At 41.1% G+C, this 19,950-nt stretch overlaps 1 protein-coding gene across 1 annotated transcript in view; it reads right to left on the bottom strand.

Moving 5' to 3' along the window:
- Positions 1–19,463, bottom strand: part of PDK3 (pyruvate dehydrogenase kinase 3) — a 68,573-nt gene extending 49,110 nt beyond the window's left edge. The window contains exon 1 of the mRNA XM_081115156.1: positions 19,146–19,463. Within this exon, the coding sequence (XP_080971282.1) occupies positions 19,146–19,251 (106 nt within the window). The 5' untranslated portion in view covers positions 19,252–19,463. The remainder of the gene's footprint in view (positions 1–19,145) is intronic.
- Positions 19,464–19,950: the final 487 nt, after the last annotated feature.

The following is a 19,950-nucleotide window of genomic DNA, read 5'->3' as shown; positions in this document are numbered from 1 at the left end:
CATGGCACCAATTAGAGTGCCTCATTATTGGTAGCTTCTCAACGATTTATTGGAGAATAATACTTTCAGAAGTTTGTAGTTTTAAAAAAGAGTACCTGAAAAATCTCCGGTTTTGCCTCCTACATTCTAATTTAGCTTTCAAGACAAATTCTTTGTACTCAGATACCATAATTATACACCAGCTTAAACGAGGAATACGTCCTTTTGTAGTTAGTTAATTAGTGAACCTAAAAATAAATATGAGATACCTGATTTTTTTAAACCTTTCTGTGGTTTTCCTCCTATAGATTGCAAATATTTTATCCTGTATATTAATGCTACTCAGTTTAAAGCAAAGGGTTCCAATAAACTTTTTAAAGTAAACTTACAAAAAAAATCCTTCTGGTTTTAATTGAATGTCCTCTCAAAAGGGTTCTGTTTTTATACGTCTTCTGGCAGACTATTTTCCAGTTCTTCTTTCCAGTTATTTGACTTCACTTTTTCCCCACTTCTGTGGCTTTTCCACATTCCTTCATTTTGATTTTCTATTTTTATTCTGCATTTCTCTACTCTATGTTATTTAAATTTACCAATTAAATTAGTCCCTAGTATCAATTCAGAAGATGACAGAGGAGTGGGTGAAGGACATGGAAAATTTTGCCTTTGGTGAACACAAATTAGTCATTGGCTTTAACACACTCATGTTTATTTCTTCAGTTCTTCTTCCTCATTTGATGAGCCTTTCGTTCTGTTCAGCTTTCTGTTTGTTTTTCCTACTTTGCCCTTCCATTGCAAAGCTGGAGACAATGTCTACATTTGCGAAAGGTATTATTGGCACTGCTTAGAAAAGTTCCAAATAGCTTTCCATTCACCAAGATATAGAATGGCCCTGGTTGGTTTGGCTCAGTGGATAGAGTGTTGCACTGCAGACTGAAGGATCCCAGGTTCGACTCCAGTAAAAATATATTTTTTAAAAAAGATATAGAATGAATTAGACATAAAAACACAAATGACAGCCCTGGCTGGTTTGGGTCAGTGGATAGAGCGTTGGCCTGCGGAATGAAAGTTCCCAGGTTCGATTCCGGTCAAGGGCATGTACCTTAGTTGCGGGCACATCCCCAGTGGGGAGTGTGCAGGAGGCAGCTGGTCGATGTTTCTCTCTCATCGATGTTTCTAACTCTCTATCCCTCTCCCTTCCTCTCTGTAAAAAAATCAATAAAATATATTTTTAAAAAAACAAAACACATAAATGACTTTTGATTTAATGCAGGGAGCCCTCTCAGTGGTGGTCGCCGTAAGAAAGGAGCATTTGACTAGCCTTCTGAGAGCAAGAATAATAGTTCAGACTTATTATTTTTATACCTGGTTTCCAGAGTGACCTGTATTTCTGGTGAATCTTTAATACTCTTTTCGACTAATTTACAGGAAGCCAAAAAAGCCCACAATTATTTCTCCAGTTAATGAAGTGACCTTGTATCTTATAGTTAGAGCAGAGGGCTGAGAAACCTCACAGCCACATGTAGAATCTCCTGTCTGGATTTCTTAAAGGCTACCTTTGTCCTTTAACACTTTCACCTTTAACACTTGGTGGGGGGTAGTTTGGGAATAGTAGTAATGGAATGAGGGAATGGAAAAGGAGAGCAACAAATGGAAAAATTATTAGCAAGGCATCAAAACCCAACAGAGTGAGCAGCTCATTCACATAATGCTGCTTTTTCTAAATACTGTCAATGTATTTTTACCATTAACCATCTTAAAATGGATAAATTAACCGAGAAAATAGAATTTTCAGGGCAACTCTTTGATTTTTCTCCAGTTGTAAGATTTCAATCTTTTGAAAACATTGAATTTTAGAACTATACATAGTTAATTCTTGGACTTACCAAGGCTAAACAATGATTAATTGAAGAGTCCTTCAGAGACACTGCCTGAAGTGTGAACAGAGAAGCTATCAACTGATTGTGAATATCCTTCAAAAGAATCCCTTAATTTTTTTTAGCTTCATTTATACTTTTAAAATGTTTGTTTTACTCCATGTCTAGAAGTACTATTTCACTGCCTGAAAAGTTTAGGTTTTCCTTTGTTTGTGAAAATTTATTCCTGAATATAAAAATAGATCAAAATAGGTAGCAGATTTGGGGTCTACCAAACTTGAGGCTGCTCTCAACTCCAGACCAGACCTTGTTATTATTACTAACAGTGTTATTACTGACGTTATTGCTAACAGTGAGCCAGAAACTCCAGAGCCAAAGACTGGGGGTTTCGCCCGGCCAGCATGGCTCAGTGGTTGAGCACAGACTGAAGAACCAGGAGGTCACATTCAATTCCTGGTCAGGGTACATGCCCAGGTTGTGGGCTCGATTTCCAGTAGGGGGCCTGCAAGAGGCAGCTGGTCAATGATTCTCATCATTGATATTTCTCTCTCTCCCTCTCTGTTCCTCTCTGAAATCAATAAAGATATATTTTAAAAATAAAGAAGACTGGGGGTTTCACACACACCTCTTTTCCCATCATATTCAATACCCCAACAACACCCATATATTACATGACTTCTTTTGGCCCAGTGTCTATTTTATTATGCTCACAGATGTTGTGGGTCAGGGGTTTATTTTTTTTTTTAAATATATATTTTATTGATTTTTTACAGAGAGGAAGGGAGAGAGATAGAGAGTTAGAAACATCGATGAGAGAGAAGCATCGATCAGCCGCCTCCTGCACATCTCCCACTGGGGATATGCCCGCAACCCAGGTACATGCCCTTGACCGGAATCGAACCTGGGACCTTTCAGTCCGCAGGCCGACGCTCTATCCACTGAGCCAAACCGGTTTCGGCGGGTCAGGGGTTTAGACAGGATACTGGAGGGATGGCTTGTCTGGGACGTCAGCTGGGAAAACTCAAATGCTGGGGAAGTGACTAGACCATGGGCAGGGTCAGCGGGGCTGGAAGTATCTGAAGGCTTCCTACTCACAAGTCTGACCCTGCAAGCGTTGCCTACCGGAGACTGCTGGATCACCTGTCAGGGGGCCTCCTCACTGCATGGCAGCCTTGAGCTAGTTGGATTGGGTTTAGTAAACAAGGTGGAAGCTATTTGGCCTTTTATGCTCCAGCCTCAGAAGTCACACAGCTAGCCCCCTCCTGCCATACCCAAGCAGTCACAGCAGTCACAGCCTGCCCGGAAAGACTCCAGGGGAAGGGGATCGGACTCCCCCTCTTGATGGAGGGCTGGCAAAGGCCCATCACAGAAAAGCAACATCATGGCCATCTTTGGAAAAATGACACCCACCTAAGATGTTCACAAGAAGGTGTAGATTATTCATTTCTCAAATTACATTTTTAAAAATATTTTTTATTGATTTCAGAGAGGAAGGGAGAGGGAGAAAAATAGAAACATCAATGTTGTGAGAGTATCATTGATTGGCTGTGTGCCCTGACCGGGAAACCAAACCAAAGCATGACCTCTTGGTTCCTAGGTCGAAGCTCAACCACTGAGCCACACAGGCTGGGCTCTCAAATTACATTGGCTTTTATTTATCTTAGTTTCTTTCTCGCTGTGGACTTCCCTCAGATGACTGGGCTCTTTGCTTACTCAGTCATGTTTGAGAGTGAAACAACCTAAAGATTGACTAAGTGAGCACCCAAAACTCCTGATTACATAGGGCTTTTCGGTGGGGGTCCTAACATCACCCGGGCTTTCCTAATCCTTCTTAAATAGTTTATTCAGGGATGCTAGAGAAGAACCTCCCTTTTGCCCTTTACTTTGCCTCGGGGTAACTGCCTGCCTAATAAAGTTTTGATGGTTAGGGTGGAGGGTGACCCTTCTGTTTGAAGACTTCCAGTTCATTCTTCAGCATGGTAACTATATCACAGTGAAGAATGAATGGGCTGCGGGGGGAGATAAAAAGCAAACATAGTAAGTCCCCACTTAATGCCTTCAGGAGGTTCTCCAACTTTTGGTGAAACAGATAATAAAACCAATTTTACCACAGGCTAACTGATACAGACAAGCATTAGGTTCCTATGGTGTCTCATCAACATTATAATGAAACAACATTATTCAAGGACCTGCTGGATGGCACAGTTAACTGGTGAATCTAAGTGCTAGACATGAGTGTTAACTGTATTGTTCTTACAACTTTTCCTAAGGTCAGAAATTTCTCCAAATAAAAGGTCTGGGGGAAGGGGGACATTAAAAACAACCTAAATATCTAACAACCTAATATCTAGACAATAAGGCAATAATAAAATAAATTACAATAGTGTATATTTACATGGGGAAATATGCAGTCATTAAAAAGTGTTTTTAAAGAAAACCACAATCTTCTAAAAAAAGGTTTTCTTGGCCCTAGCTGGTTTGGCTCAGTGGGTAGAGCGTCGGCCTGCGGACTGAAGGGTCCCAGGTTCCATTTCAGTCAAGGGCACATGCCTGGGTTGCGGGCACATCCCCAGTAGGGGGCATGCAGGAGGCAGCCTATCAATGATTTTCTCTCATCATTGATGTTTCTATCGCTCTCTCCCCATCTCCTTTCCTCTCTGAAATCAATAAAAATATATTTAAAAAATAATAATTAACAAAATAAAAAAGGCTTTCTTGTAACTATAATCAGTCAATTTAAAAAAAAAAAAAAAACTACTACAGCCATGCTGTTCTTTTAAAAACATGCGAAAAAGATCTCATACATAATGTGCTACTATAAGCAGACCTTCCTGATGGTGTTTGAAGCCTGTGTGTGGTACATACCTTCACGTGATTATCTGTATTGTCATAGGAATCAAGTTTACAGGGTGACTGTGGTAGAGTCCTTATAATGAAAGTAGGAGAGGGTTGTGGATCCTTCCCTGAAGGGCATCTGTCTGTGCTGAGGGCAAATGAGTGATTCCATTAGTGCCTTGATCCTCTCTTTAGAAATCCTGTTTGTTTTACTCTTTTGAAAGATATATGCTCATAAACAAACTAGTAAGAAACCTGCCCCACTGTATGCCAGATAAGGCCAAAGCAAGTTATACATGGATTTCACTGAGGACCCACAATTTGTGCCCACCCCTTGGGCAATCCCTCTGCCATTGCTCCGAATCACTGAGATCTATATCCTGTAGGTCCCAGTATACCTCAGAAAATGGAAGTCCATTAGCACACTTGGCACATTGTAGGTGTTTAATATTTACTGATTAGAACTGACAGTTAAAATACCTAGTAAACTTACTATAGCAAATAAAATTCAGTGGTTCAAGCTAACATTTGCTGGTAATGGTAAATTCCTCTTATAGACAGATCACTGCATTCTATATACTACTTGGTTAGGGGTATTGAAATCCTTAGAGTTAGAGGGGAAGAGCCAAAAGGTAGACAGGAAGGTGATAATATGGTGGCAGTAACTGTCAATATGATATGTCTGGCCAGAGAGTGGATAGAATAGGCATGAATGTTGAGAACCGATATCACAAATAAGCTTTGACCAGCAAGAACATGTAAGTAACAATTGTAGCCAAAGCCACACACAGATCCATATCAACCTAATTCCAGAGAGGGTTAGGATCTAGTCGTGAGGGTGGATTGGTGAGTTACAGGATGTCTTGTTGTCATGGAAGCAGGAATAGTTAAGGTCACAGTGTACTCATCTTCAAGGTTAACTGAGGCAAAATGTTAAGTTAACCATTCCAGTGGATGAAAAGGATCCAAAACCAATTACACTCAAAGCACAAATGAGCTGAAAGTGCTTTGTTTCTTGGAAAATGATCACTTTATATAGCTGGGAGCTTCAGCCAATAACCTTTAAGATAATTAATACTGGAGATCAAGAGCATCCTACGCAGTTTTTATTCTTAGCAGAAAGCTGATTTCATTCAGGAAATGCTGTGTCACTAATTCCCCATAATAAAAGCATAGCCAACATCTAAGAGCACCTACCATGTACCACGCACTGTGCTGCACTTCTTAATTTCATCAGTGCAGCAAGCCTATGATTAGATGCTATCATTTCCATTTTGTGGAAAAGGTCACTGGCATGTAGTGGGATTAAGTGATTAGCCCACGCTCCCACTGGTGGTAGGCACCACAAATCAAGACTTGAGTATAGTCTACACGTAGATTGCTTCTCACATCCTCAGAGACAATAGGCAGACTAACAAATGGTGGTGGTCTTCAGAATAAGAATTACTTCAGTGTAAGTAAGTAAGTAGATATCCATCTAACAGTTCAGAAATAATAACACTAGATGACCATTAGATTATGCGATTTCCTGACTGTCTAATCCAGTGGTTCTCAACCTTGGCTGCACATTAGAATCACCTGGGAATCCTTTTAAAATCCTGATTTCTGGGCCTCATCCTCCGGAAATTCTGTTTCTTTGTTATGGGGTGGGGCCACAACATTCTAATGTGCAGCCAAGGTTGAGAACCACTGGTCTAATGGAACAAATTTAGACAAAACCTCAGCATTATTAAAACTCTGTTTGCTATAAAGAACTGCATTCTGGCAATGGTATATTACATTGAAAGAAATGGTATATTATGTTGAATGAAAAATGCAGAGGTTTAAAATTCAGGTAGATTGAGCTTTTAACTGTGGTTCTGCCCCTAACTTTGCTTAGTCAAGATACTTAAGTCATCTAAAGTTTATCATCTTCATCTAAGAAATGGAAACATCTACTTCATCTGGGTGTTATGAGAATTACAGCTACCTCTTCCCATCTCACTATTGTATCTTCTAGAGATTGGTACAAAAAAAGGTAAGCTGCCTGTGTCTCCAAAAAGAGTAATTTCTGGCTCACTTTGGAAGAAGTGGCCAAGATGTTATGTCAAGAACTAGATGATGCTTTGGACAGTCTCTTTGTTACCTGGGGCTTCTCTCTGCCATGTGTGAAACTGGGGAGTTTGAATAGATGATCTCTTAAGCTCAAGCTCCCACTGAATGAATCTAAGAGAAGATTTTGGTTTGTCCTACACCAACCTTGCCTAGTAATTAATACACATCTGGGAACAACTCTGGAGATCATTGATAGGAGTATGCAGCCAAGGAAAGGAGCTAAAAATCAAGGAAAAGTGTAATACACATTTGTATTTGTTCTTCTATTTGTGTCCCCCATCCAGAAAGCCTCCAAGGACACTTTGAATAAAGGACAATTCAGTTAACACCTCACATATTCCCAGAAACCACCCCTATTACACAAACAGGTAGGGACAGCAGGAAAGCATGCCACAAACTCACAGGGTTCATACATTTTGACATAGAGCTCTTTGTTCATAGCCTTTGGGCTTAAGCAAAAAGTCTCATCAGAAATAGCAATAAATTCTGGAGGGATTTAGGTGATAAACCTGACCATAATAAAAGTACTGGAAATGATTGAATGTATAAAAACTTGGACTGTGCGCTAAATAAAAAGGAAACCAACAGTCAGTGTTAACCTATATGTACATGGGCAAAAGCTGGAAGGCTATCGTAAAAAAAAAAATGGATGGAAGAATTGTAAGTGATATTCTTTGCACATGCCTTTAATTGTATGCTTTGATAATTACCAAAGAAGGGAACACAGTGGGAAACAATATTTACATAGCACAAAAGCTCACTATGCCAGATAGACAAGGAATTCATGCAAGTGATTAAAACTCCAGGTTCCAGTTACTAAATGGCCAATGGTGCTTTACATACAACAAAATGTAGACAATAAACCCACATGGGAGGGTGGAAATACATCTTTTAGTTTCTATGTTACCTATAACACAATTAAAATCTTAAAACCTCATTTTGGCAGGGCTGTGGAGAAACTAGTACCCTTAAAACTTTAATGATAGCCCTATAGAGTAAAGCTATTAAGCCCTGGCTGGTGTGGCTCAGTTAGTTGGGTGGCATTTGAAAGGTTGCTGGTTCCGTTCCTGGTCAGGGCACATGTGTGGATGTGGGCTCAATCCCCAGTAGGAAGCAGTGATTGATGTTTTGCTCTCACATCAATATTCTCTCTCCTTACCCTCTCCCTCTCTCTAAAAATCAGTTTTAAAAAATCTTTAAAATTATTTTCCAATATTCTAAAAAAAAGAGAGAGAGCCATAAAATTCCCTAAGCCTTTCACATGGTAATTCCACACACCATATAGGTAAACTACCAATTACCTGGAAAAGTCTTAGCTATCCCAAAAGCCACACTCTTGAGAGCCAAGGTTTACTGTTAGTAGCAAAGGGGAGAAAAGGAGCTTCATAATTTAAGTGCAAATGAAGAGCAATCACTTCAAGATTCTTTAACAGGGAACTGAATTAACTTAGTTTAGAGGTCACAAACTTTCTGTAAAGGGCCAGATGGTCAACTTTTTTGGCTTTGTGGGCTAAACCATCTCTGTATCAACTACTCAACTGCTGTTGGGGAGGGAAAGCAGCAACAGACAATATGTAACAAACAGGAATGACTGGGTGTTCCAATAAAACTTTATAAAACCAGATGTTTTCAAAATCCATAGAGTGTACCAAAGAAGGAACCCTAAAGTAAAATATGGACTTTGGGAGGTAATGATATATCAATGTGGCTTCATCAATTGAAACAAATGTCCCACACTGGTGAAGGATGTTGATATCTGGGGAGGGGAGTTACCTGAAAACTCCCTGTACTTTCTGCTAAATATTGCTGTGAACCTAAAACTGCTCTTAAAAATAGTCTATCAATAAAAAACAACAGGTGGCTGGCCCTCAGGCTATTGTCCCATAACCTCTCTTAAAGTGCAGTATTCTGAAAACAAGAGGATTTGCCCAACTCTGAAGCCAGATTATCAGGGAAGTGAAACAACTGAATGCACATATACTATTTTTTAACTTTTATTGACTGATTTGTTGCATTCTTTGGTTTATTCTTTTATGTGCCCTGATCTGGAATCGAACCTGCAAACCTTGGCATATTGGGACGATGCTCTAAAGGTGGTTCTCAACCTTCCTAATGCCGCGACCCTTTAATACAGTTCCTCATGTTGTGGTGACCCCCAACCATAAAATTATTTTCGTTGCGACCTCATAACTGTAATTTTGCTACTGTTATGAATCGTAATGTAAATATCTGATATGCTATATGTGTTTTCCGATAGTCGCGACCCACAGGTTGAGAACTGCTGTACCAACTGAACTACCTGGCCAGGACCAGTATTTTTTTAAAGGAAAAGTGGAACCCTGGCTGGGTCTGTTTGGTTGGAGCATTGTCCCATACACCAAAAAAAAAAAAAAAAAAAAAAGGTTGCAGGTTTGATTCCCCATCAAAGGCACATACCTAGGGTTTTGGGTTCAATCCCCGGGTTTGGGGCATGACCAGGAAGTAGCCAATGGATGTATGTCTCACACATCGATGTTTCTCTCTCTCCCTCCCTCTCTCTAAAATTAATAAAAACATATCCTTGGGTGAGGACTTAAAAAAAAAAAAAAAAGAGGAAAAGTGGTGGTATTTTCTGATTCTACAAAACCAAAATTTTCCAAATCTTGCTAACAGTGTGGTCAATTTCCCAATGTTTAATGGGAAGAAACCATTCAGTCAACACTAGGTCAGTTTAAGTGTGTTCACGTCTCCCCTTCAAAAGTACACAAAAGGGCAAAGACGTGGAATGAAACCAGAGCTACACTTTTAGTACCCAGAGTCTGATAAAACCAGGTTATGTTGAAATCCAGCCCTACCAAATCAATAAGACCCAAAAGGCCAATTCTTTTTTTCAGCTGAAAGGCTGGGCAAGATGCATGAAGCTAAATGAAATTGTTATCTTCCCCTTTAATTCTGAGTAGCTGGCTTGTCTCCCAACAGGTTAGTCTAATTCTTGGCAACTCCTCACAGAAGAAAAACCCTACTGCTTACAGGAAAGGTGTGTCTTGTGCATTTATGTAAAGGTACAAAATAAAAACACCCAGAAACAGAAAGTGATTGTCTTTCCCTTTTCCTCCCACAATTAAAAAAAAAAAAAAAACTTATCTTCTCCAGAAACAAAATTCCTGTTCTCCCCTGACTTTAAGGAGCATAATAACTTAAAAACTTTTTGAAGAGCAATCATTTGGAACTAAAGTCAACTTCTCAGTGGGTATCAGAATCTTAAAATACTTTCTCAAGGAAAACAGAGGTGGCTGGGCCCTTAAACCTAAAAATAGTAAAACCTGGGAAAATGGCTGCTACCTTCTAATCGCAAAAGGCTCAGAGGTTCACAGAACCAGTGTGATTCTGGTAGAAATTTTTTCTGTGAAGAGAAGGCCAGGTTGTCAGACAACCTGCTTTCTGGTGGTTTCATTTGGGAGATGCCATATTTAAACGTGGGGACATTATAGAAGTTTAAACTTATATAACAACTGCCTCAGTTAAAGTGGCATGGTTTAATAACCTTTATATGGAGTCAGTACTCGCCATTTATGGAGCGCCCACTCTCTGCAGAGAGCAAACCATCTGAGGAAGCTGTGAGAGGTCACAAGGAAGCGGAAGTTCTACCCTCTGCAAAGAAACAGTTTAGAATAAAATGAAATAACAGAAGCCAGGTGCAAATGCCTTTCATACAAAGAGTGCAGCAATGCAAAAGACTAAGTGCAAAGGAGCTGGAAAATACAACAAATATGAAGTTAAGTCTGCAGGGAGGGATAAAAGTGATTAATCAAGGAACCAGAAATGGATAGGGTGAAACTGAATGATATAAAGCACGTCCCAATGAAAATGTGAATCATTTCCTATGAACTCATTCAAGATTCTGAAGGTTCTAGCTCAATTTGTCGTAACAGTCTAAGTTCTCCTTTTCTTAGATCAGTAAGAGAACTTGTGAAACATTTATTTTTTACATTTATTTTTCCTTTTTTAATGTCTGTTTTATGTATTCCATTTTTTCCTAATTGGAACATTCCTCGTAATAGCCATTGTAACATTAGATTATAATTTCCTTGAGGGATCGCAGCAGTTTGGTAGGACCTGGCTGTAATAGTTTAGCCCACATTTGTGTCTGGCTATATTCTAGAGCTTCCAACCTGACAGTTACCAAGCAGAGTTTTTAGGACATAAAATGTTAGGTTGTCTTTAAATAATATTTTGTTCTTTTTCTTGCATTTTTCTTCTTAAGTGCAGGACAATTGTACTTCCAATGTCCTGATTTTTACAATATCTGCAAATGTCTAAGGCAACAGGAAAGAGTCTGAGTAGACTTGGATTTTGTTTTAAATTTTGTTTTAATTTCTGTTGCTTCATCTTATTAAGGGAATCTTAATGACTAGCTATTATAACAAAGAGACAACTAAGAAAAAAACTTCTTTTAATTTAGAAGTTTTCCAATTAAAAGGATCCAGTGTCTGGCCTTGACAGTAGGATCTATAGTGACTCAAACTGTTAGCGGTGAAACACCACCAGAGGTGAGACCTCAGTCCAGCAACCTTGGTATTTGAGTTCTAAGAAAGGATTCAGAGTCAAGACTCCAATTTTAAGAGAAAGTTTCTTTAGAAAGTCACACAAGTAGAAAAGGTGAGCCAGCTGGACTGCATGGGCTCAGGAAAAAAGTTAAGAGAGGCAAAAGAAAGGCCCTTAGAGCTTAGGAAAAAGACCAAGGTAACATGGGGGGGGGGAGGTTCAAGCAGTCTCCAGAGAGAGCACCTGGGGAAAGAAGAAGGGAAGACACTGATCACTAAGAGAACTTTCAATTCATAACAACTACTTAACAGAAAGACCTCAAACTTTTGCAAATATAACAAAGAACTACCATAACATTAACTGCCCAAAACAATAAATTGGTCCCCAAATTCTGAGAGTAACAGGTTTCAAGAAAAAAGAGGAAAAGTTATATTGAGAAATAAAATCAATAAATGTTTATTCTGACCATTAAAAAATCTTATGTCCCTCTTACTTCTATTAAAAATTAATACATATGTCTGAAGCTGCACTGTCCAATAGAAATATAATGTCAGCCACATATGTAATTTTAAACTTCCTCGCAGCACATTAACATAAAAAGAAACAGGTGACATTTTTGACATTTTATTTAACCCAACCTCTCCAAAAGATTATCATTTCAACATGGAATCAATACAAAAATATATTGAGATATTTTACTATTTTTATATTAAGTCCATGAAACCCAGTGTGTATCTTATACTTAAAATCTCAATTCAAAGCTAAATTCCTATCAGAAATAACTGACCTATAATTAGATGTCATCAAATTTATAGTTAAGATAGACTCACATATCCAAATTGTTCCAAATACACTTAAAAGTTTTCCAATTAACTGAATCAAGTATCAGTTTTAAATTTAAGTTGCAATTAAATCAATTCAGTTTCTCAGCCACACTAGCCACATTTCAAGAGCTTAATAGGCTCACGTGGCTAGTGCTGGCCATACTAGACAAAGAAGGCTAAAGAAATAAGATATATTTAGTAGAAAATTAAGGCATTAAAAACAGAAAGGAAACAAAAAGTATAAATGTTTATCATAGCAGATGACAGATCTGTCATATCAATAAATATAAATTGGTTAAGCTTAATCACATAAAAGAAAAAGTTTTTTTTAATATAGTTTTATTGATTTCAGAAAGGAAGGGAGAGGGAGAGCTAGAAACATCAATGATGAGGAGACTCATTGGTCGGCTGCCTCCTGCACGGCCCCTACTGGAGATCAAGCCCACAGTCCAGGCATGTGCCCTGGGTAAGAATCGAACCCAGGATCCTTCAGTCTGCAGGCCGACATTCTGTCCACTGAGCCAAACCAGCTAGGGCAAAAGAAAAAATTTAATGCACAAAGCAAAACCTAACTTTATACTGTATTTCAAGGCAATATTACAAAGTAATTCTGAAAAAAAAAAAAAAAAAGAATGGCGATGCACTACCAGAAAATATAAACAAGAGGAAAATAAGGATCTAGATCCCAATGTCAAATAAGGTTGAATCCAGACCAAGAAGCATTAAACTAGTAAAAGGAGAGCACTCTATTGCTAAATGGTACATCTCACAACGAGGACATAACAGTTAACAATATCTAAGCAGCAAACATCACATTAACAAGCATAAAGCAAAAACCATAGGCAATATATGAAGAAATAAAATCATGTTATTAGGAAACCTGAACTTCTCTTGCGCCATGACAGATCAAGTAGATTAAAAAAAAATAAAAGTAGAGCCCTGGCTGTTTTGGCTCAGTGGTTAGCGTGTTGATGAGGATGGAAGGGTCTGGGTTCAGTTCCCAGTCAAGAGCATGTACCTGGGTTGCAGGTCCAATCCTGGCCTGGGTCAGGGCATGTGCAGGAGGCAACCGATCGATGTGTCTCTCTCCCCCCGCCCCAGTCCCTCCCTTCCACTCTCTAAAAATCAATGGGGAAAAAATATCCTCGGGTGATGATTAACCAAAAAAATAAATAAAAGTGAAAGTAGAGAAAAGTTAAACAACATAATTAATACGGTAGATTTGGGTTATGCTCTCTTCTCTGTAACCTGTGAAGAAAGCATAACTCAAAGAACATTCACGGCAGTGTAGTATTCCATTGTGTAGATGTACCACAGTTTTCTAATCCATTCATCTGCTGTTGGGCACTAAGGCTGTTTCCAAATCTTAGCTATGGTAAATTGTGCTGCTATGAACATATGGATGCATATATCCTTTCTGATTGGTGTTTCTGGTTTCAGGAACTCTTACCATTTGCCACAGCATGGATGGAACTGGAGAGCATTATGCTAAGTGAAATAAGCCAGTCAGAGAAGGATAAATACCACATGATCTCACTCATTTGTGGAATATAATGAACAACATAAACTATTGAACAAGGACTGATCCAGAGACTGAGAGGCATTGATTGGACTGTTGGGCTTGGAGGGAAGGTAGCGGAGGGTGGGGGTAAGGGGGAGAGATCAACCAAAGGACTTATATGCAAGCATATAGGCCTAACCAATGGACACGGACAATGGGGGGGTGAGGGCATGAGCGGGGGGGGGGGGGTAGGGGGTAACGTGGGGATAAGGACACATATGTAATATCTTAATCAGTAAAAAATATATTTTAAAAAAAGATAAAAAAGAACATTCACAAGAAATAACCAAATATTGGGCTACAAAATAAATGTCAATAAATTAAATAATGATTCAGATAACATTCTCTGATCACAATGCAACAGAACTAAGTATAAAGAAAATTAGGGCTATAAAACTGTAGCTAAACAACAGAGCAGAAGGGAAAGTCACGGTAGACATTAATGAACTAGAAACAAACGTCATAAGACTAATCAACGAATCCAATCACATAAGCCACCATCTAATCTAATCTAGAAAGAGGAGAGGAGAGAACAAATATAAAATAAAGGGGAAAGAGCCAGAGAGAAAATTAAGACTGATATGAGACTACTATCTCAGCAATGAAAACTGACTTTGCATCCCAATGACCAGGATAATTTTCTAGAGAAATACATCAAAATGATCAAAATAGACTCTAGAAGAAACAAAAAAAATCTATACAGATACAATCCCAAAAGTTGTCAAAAAACAATAGACCCCAAAACAACTAGGTTTAAAAGGTTTCGGGGGGATTCTAACAAATCTTTAAAGAACAGATCATTAGAAGGATAAATTGGTCTGAATATAGAAAAAAATTATTTTTTTCTGAAACTAGCATGACATTGATAAGAAAATCTAACAGATTGCTCATACACACAACATCTATAGACAAAAAGCACCTGGATAGCAATATAATGAACCCAGGAATGCATCATACTATTCTCTCTCTACTTCTGCATGTGTTTAAGATTTTCCATAATAAAAAGCTAAACTAAACTGCTATCTAGACATCATTTTCCACTTACCCAAAGTTTGACAAGGTGGTGAATGTGTAGGAAAACAGGACCTCTCAACCTTCTAGTGAAGATAAAACAGACAACCTCTAAGGAAGGCAGGTTGACAATGTTTATCAAAATTTCAAGTTGCACAGGCCCTTTGATGTAGTAATCCCATGTTTAGGAATGTGTCCTATATATACACACTCATCCTTGCACGAAATGCTGACCATAATTCACTATAGCACTGGTTGTCACAGCAAAGATTCAAAACAACCTACTAGCCATCGACAGGGAGTTGACTAGTGAATTATATAGCACACTCATATAAATAAATTCTCCAAAGCCATAAAAAAGAAGAAAGATCTGCTGATACAGCTATGGAAAGCTCTCTACGGTATTCAGTTTAAAAAGCAAGTTACAGAAAAAAGTATAAGCTGCTGTTGGCGCACAAACAGGGAGGCTAGCGGCCAAAAGTGGAAAACTGACTTCTCTATGTCCTTTTGCACCTTTTGATTTTGGAACCATGTGACTATAATCTCAGACCACAAAGAAAATGTCATTTTTTAAAATCCCATCCTTTAGAAGGAACTATTGCCATTATAAACTCTTGATCCATTTAGACCACTTGCTATTCTTCCTACACTTTGCAGAGTGGAAGGACATATTTCAAGTAAAGGTTGAGTTCAAGAAACCTTTATCATTTTAAAGGGCAAAGAGCCCAGCTGGTGTGGCTCAATGGTTGGTGTCAACCTATGAACTAGGAAGTCATGGTTTGATTCCTGGTCAGGGTATATGCCCAGGTTGTGGGCTTGATCCCCAGTGTGGGGCCTGCAGGAGGCAGCCCATCAGTGATTCTCTCTCATCGTTGAGGTTTCTCTCTCTCTCTCCCTCTCCCTTCCTCTCTATTTCAAAAAATAAAATACAGAAAAAAATAAAGGGCATAGAGAAAAAAAGGCACACAGATGATAGGGAGATAGCACTGTAGATCCAGATCATCTAATTAGTGGTTTTCAACTCTGGTTATGCTTTAGAACCCGGGGATCTTCTAAAAACTGCCAATACCCTGCACCCCACCCCAGACCATTTATATTAGAAGTTGAGGTGATGGGACCCAGGTATGCAGACCACTGATCTAAATACTTCACAGCGGTGGTCCTCAACAGAGGGTGATATTGCTCCCCCAGGGGAAGTGGCACTCTCAGGAGACCTGTCTGGTTGTCACACCTCGGGGGTTGGGGGTGTTCCTGGCATCAAGTGGGTAGAGGCCAGGGATGCTGCTTTAGTGAATGCGCAGGACATCACCCCCAGAACAGTGACCTGTCCCAAAATGTCAAGAGTGCTGAGGCTGATAAATACTCCTTTAAAATAAAAGCACTGCTTAATAAGATCATATAGGTTTCAACCAATGTCACCCCAATAAATGTAATGAAGAAATAAAAAAGCACTGCTTCTGAAGTAACAACCAGTTCTAGTCTTCACTCTTAAACAAGGAATTGGTATAATAAAGCTGTTCCCAGTGGCCATTGAAGCAAGAATGTACTTGTTGACATGGTTCTAACAAATACTGAAGCATAACATTCTGTGTATGTCCTTTCTCTGGCCCCTGTCCAGTTACTCTAGTCAAACATTTATGTACCGTTTGTAAAGTAGCCAGGGAGAAGGTCATAAAGTTCACAAAGTGGCAGCGTGTGGGTCAACATGGCCCATGCATCTATTTCATTGGACCCGTAAGTTTTTAAAAAAATACATTGAACTGCCCGAACGGCATGGCTCAGTGGTTGAGCACTGACCTATGACCCAGGAGGTCATGGTTTGATTCCTGGTCAAGGCACATGCCCAAGTTGTGGGCTGGGTCCCCAGTGGGAATGTGCAGGAGGCAGCCGATCCATGATTCTCTCTCATCATTGATGTTTCTCATCATTGATGTTTCTATCTCTCTCTCCCTCTTCCTTCCTCTCTGAAATCCTCTTCCTTCTTCTATATATTGAACTGGCGCCAATCAGCTGCCCCTTCTGGAGCCAGCATACACCTGGGAGTTTGCCCCTACCTGACTGACTCATTTGCCCCTCCCCTCCTAGTTTTTGAAGCATTTGAGGTGCCCTCCCCCCGCAGTCTTCTGTAATCATACACAGGCAGAAAGCCTCTATTTCTCCCTCCTCACCTTAAAAATACCCCCACACCCATTCTAAACTCTAAAGCTCCCATATCACTTGCCAAAATGGAACTAGCTTTATGACCTTTCTAGCCTCTTTCAGGAGCTAAAAGAACTAAGAGAAGGTATTCTTTGAGATGGTCTTTCTATGGCAACGCTCTTCTAGTTGTTATCATCAAAGGTAGGCTGTCTGCCACCCAATTCATCTCTGGGTATTACAAACAAGCTTTAGTTTCTAAGAAATTCTACTACTGTACAATTCTGTACAGCTCTTCTGTAAAATTCCTTATAAGGAAAAGACTTCAATTACTAGGCTTCTTCCAGTATCCTAGATTAGTGTATCCCTCCACCCCTCCCAAGACAGGTCAGAGGCCTTTATGTGAAATGTCCATCAAAAGATTAGGTAATTTTCTTTTCAACAGCTCATCACTTTTCCTTTGAAATTACAACCACAGAGTTTTGGAGCTGTGCTTTAGAGATTACCTGGTATAATCCACACATTTTATTCATGAGGAAAATGAACCCCAGTGAGGTTCAGTCACTTAGTCAAGGCCACACACTCTTGAGCCAGTGGCAGAGCAAGAATTAGAACATTTATTTCCAGATACTGGTCCCATAGGTTTTCCACAATAGCACTATCCCCCACTGTGGTTTTTCTTCTCAAATACCATCCTTGCAAAGACACCTATTAACATGGGTAGATACTAGCTGCTATAGAAATAAATCAAGTGAAATTTCACCAAGCTATTAGAGCTATTGCTTCAACTTTGAGGGGGGAAGGAGGAACTGGGAGTTTTGAGGTTTCTTTTGTTCTTTATTGTGAATTAGCCTGGTTCAGTTTACCCTAATAAGAGGCTGACACCTTCAGAATCTTCTCTAAACCATAAATTAAAAGATGGCAAACATGCTGTTTCTAGCAACAGTGACATTTTCTTTCTAAACTCTGAAGTCAGAAGTTGCCTCAAACCTCTAAAATTCTCACAAGTGGCCAGATATGGTGGAGTAAAACTACTGGAAAGCTTTGGGGAGTGGTGAAGTTTAAGATCCAACAGTCAACACCTCAATGAATTTCAATTTTCCTCATCATTCTCTGGCAAATTGGTTTCTTAAAACTGAATATTATTGCAACTTTACCCTATTCCTCTCTTTTTATTCCAACTTAAGCATGGACATCCCATTTTGTACATTGGGTCTTCCCAGAGCATTCTACCTACTCCACACTTTGGTTTTTATGTCCACCTGACATCATCCCTTGACGTTTACATAAAACTTATGAAATGAACAAATGTGAATAATGGGTTCTTTCCCCTTGGGAGCTTAGAACATCTTTGCTGCTCCATTTTATTTTCCTTCCAGGCTGCCGAGTTCCATTCTGATACCTGAGTTAGTACTTTGGGTTTACTTTCAGGTGTTTCACAACCAGCCCCCTCGCATTCAGCAATTAGGAGTATTTGCTCAGCGGCTGAAAGGGCACCACTCTGGGGAAACACGATCCAATTAGCATAAGGTGGTGGAATCTATTCCCATCTCAGCTAGGCCTCAGGCAGGGTGGGGCCCGGGTCCTCTGGGCTCCCACCTGAAAACTGCCCACCAGCCCAACCGACCGTAACCCCTGAAAATATCCCACTAGCCCAACCGACAGGGAGAAGGGTAGCACACAAAAGTTGAGGCGCAACCAAAGGTGACTGGGTTGTATGGGACCCTGCTCGGACAATAGGCGCCCAACCGTCCCCTCTTCCCCAGCACCTAAGGCGTGTGCAGCCCAGGCCTCTGTTTAACATGACACTAAGAAGACAACAGTTCGAATCCTGCTGCTCCAGCCACGCGCGAACACTGTCTTACAGCAGGAAGGGAACAAAATGCCATTGCATAATTTATACGACCTCAAGGTGTTTCTAAACAGCTCTTACCCAACCAAAAAAATAAAAATAAAAATGAATCTAAAAATAAAAACTTAAAAAGCCACCCGCATTCCGCTGGGAAGTTTTAAGGGCAGGGAGGTCTGTGTCAAGTAGATCTGAAGCTAAACATGCAGGTTTGGGGGGAGGGAGTTCCGCCTGGGACGAGGTTCTATGTCTACTGGTAGGCCCCCGACCGGTGTACCAGGCCTTGTCCCTGCGCGCCCCGAAATCCGAGCCCCTGGGAGAGCCCCCGGGCATCCCGGAGCCCCGCCCGCGGTTCCCACGACTTAGACTGCGGAGACCTGCGGCGACATAGGGCCCGGAAGACAGTGGCCCCGCGCCCGGACCGTGGCGACCGTGGGAGCTCGGGACCCCGCACTTACCGAAGTCCAGGAACTGCTTGATGGAGAGCGGCGACGGGGAGAAGCGAGAGTAGCGCTCAATCTGCTTGGGCACCGGCTGCTTCAGCAGCCACCGGAACAGCCGCATCCTCGCCGGGGCAGTGCACACACCAGCCGAGACAATCAGGCGACCGCAGGGGCCGGTGCAGCCGAGAGGCGCAGATCAGGCTCGTTCGCCAAACGCGCAGCCTCCGCCTCGGCCTGGACGCGGGGATGCAGCTACCGCAGCAACAGCGACCGCGGAGGCAGCAGCTCTCCAGACACGGCCCACCGCCCGCGGCTTCCCCAGGCCCCGCCCACGGGGGCGGAGCCGGCCTCGGCACGTACGCGGCGCCAGAGGGGAGCGGAGGGGCGGGGAGAGAGGGGCGGGGCCTCCGCGCGCGCCAGCCGCTGATTGGCCGCTGCCGCCTTCGCTTTCTTTTGTGGCGGGGCGTGCGTTCCTCCCTCGCTCCGGGGCCTCAGCCGCGCTGGCTGGTGCTGCTACCGCACGTTCCGCCCCCGACTGGGGCCTCAGTGGCCGAAAGGTGGCGGAGGTGGAGGAGGATTGGAAGAAGGCCTGGGCCCACGTCGGGAATTTGATCCTACACTCCGCTCCTGGCCTCTCGCAAGCGAAGGTACCTCTTCCGGAGGCCTTCCCTGGAGGCTGGCTGTTGCGCTTCTAAGCGTTCCTTACATCTCCACTACTTTGATTCTCAGGTTCTGTTTGCCACTTAACTACAGTGGCTGTTTCATGCTCTCCATTACCACCATCACCTTTGGGCAGATTCAAATGTAAACTCGCTGGTTC

This window comes from Myotis nattereri (genome assembly GCF_964212035.1).
Source record: "Myotis nattereri genome assembly, chromosome: X".
In the NCBI taxonomy this organism is placed as follows: domain Eukaryota; kingdom Metazoa; phylum Chordata; class Mammalia; order Chiroptera; family Vespertilionidae; genus Myotis; species Myotis nattereri.
Note: the sequence above shows the minus strand (reverse complement) of the source record. Positions and strands in the feature narration are given on the sequence as shown.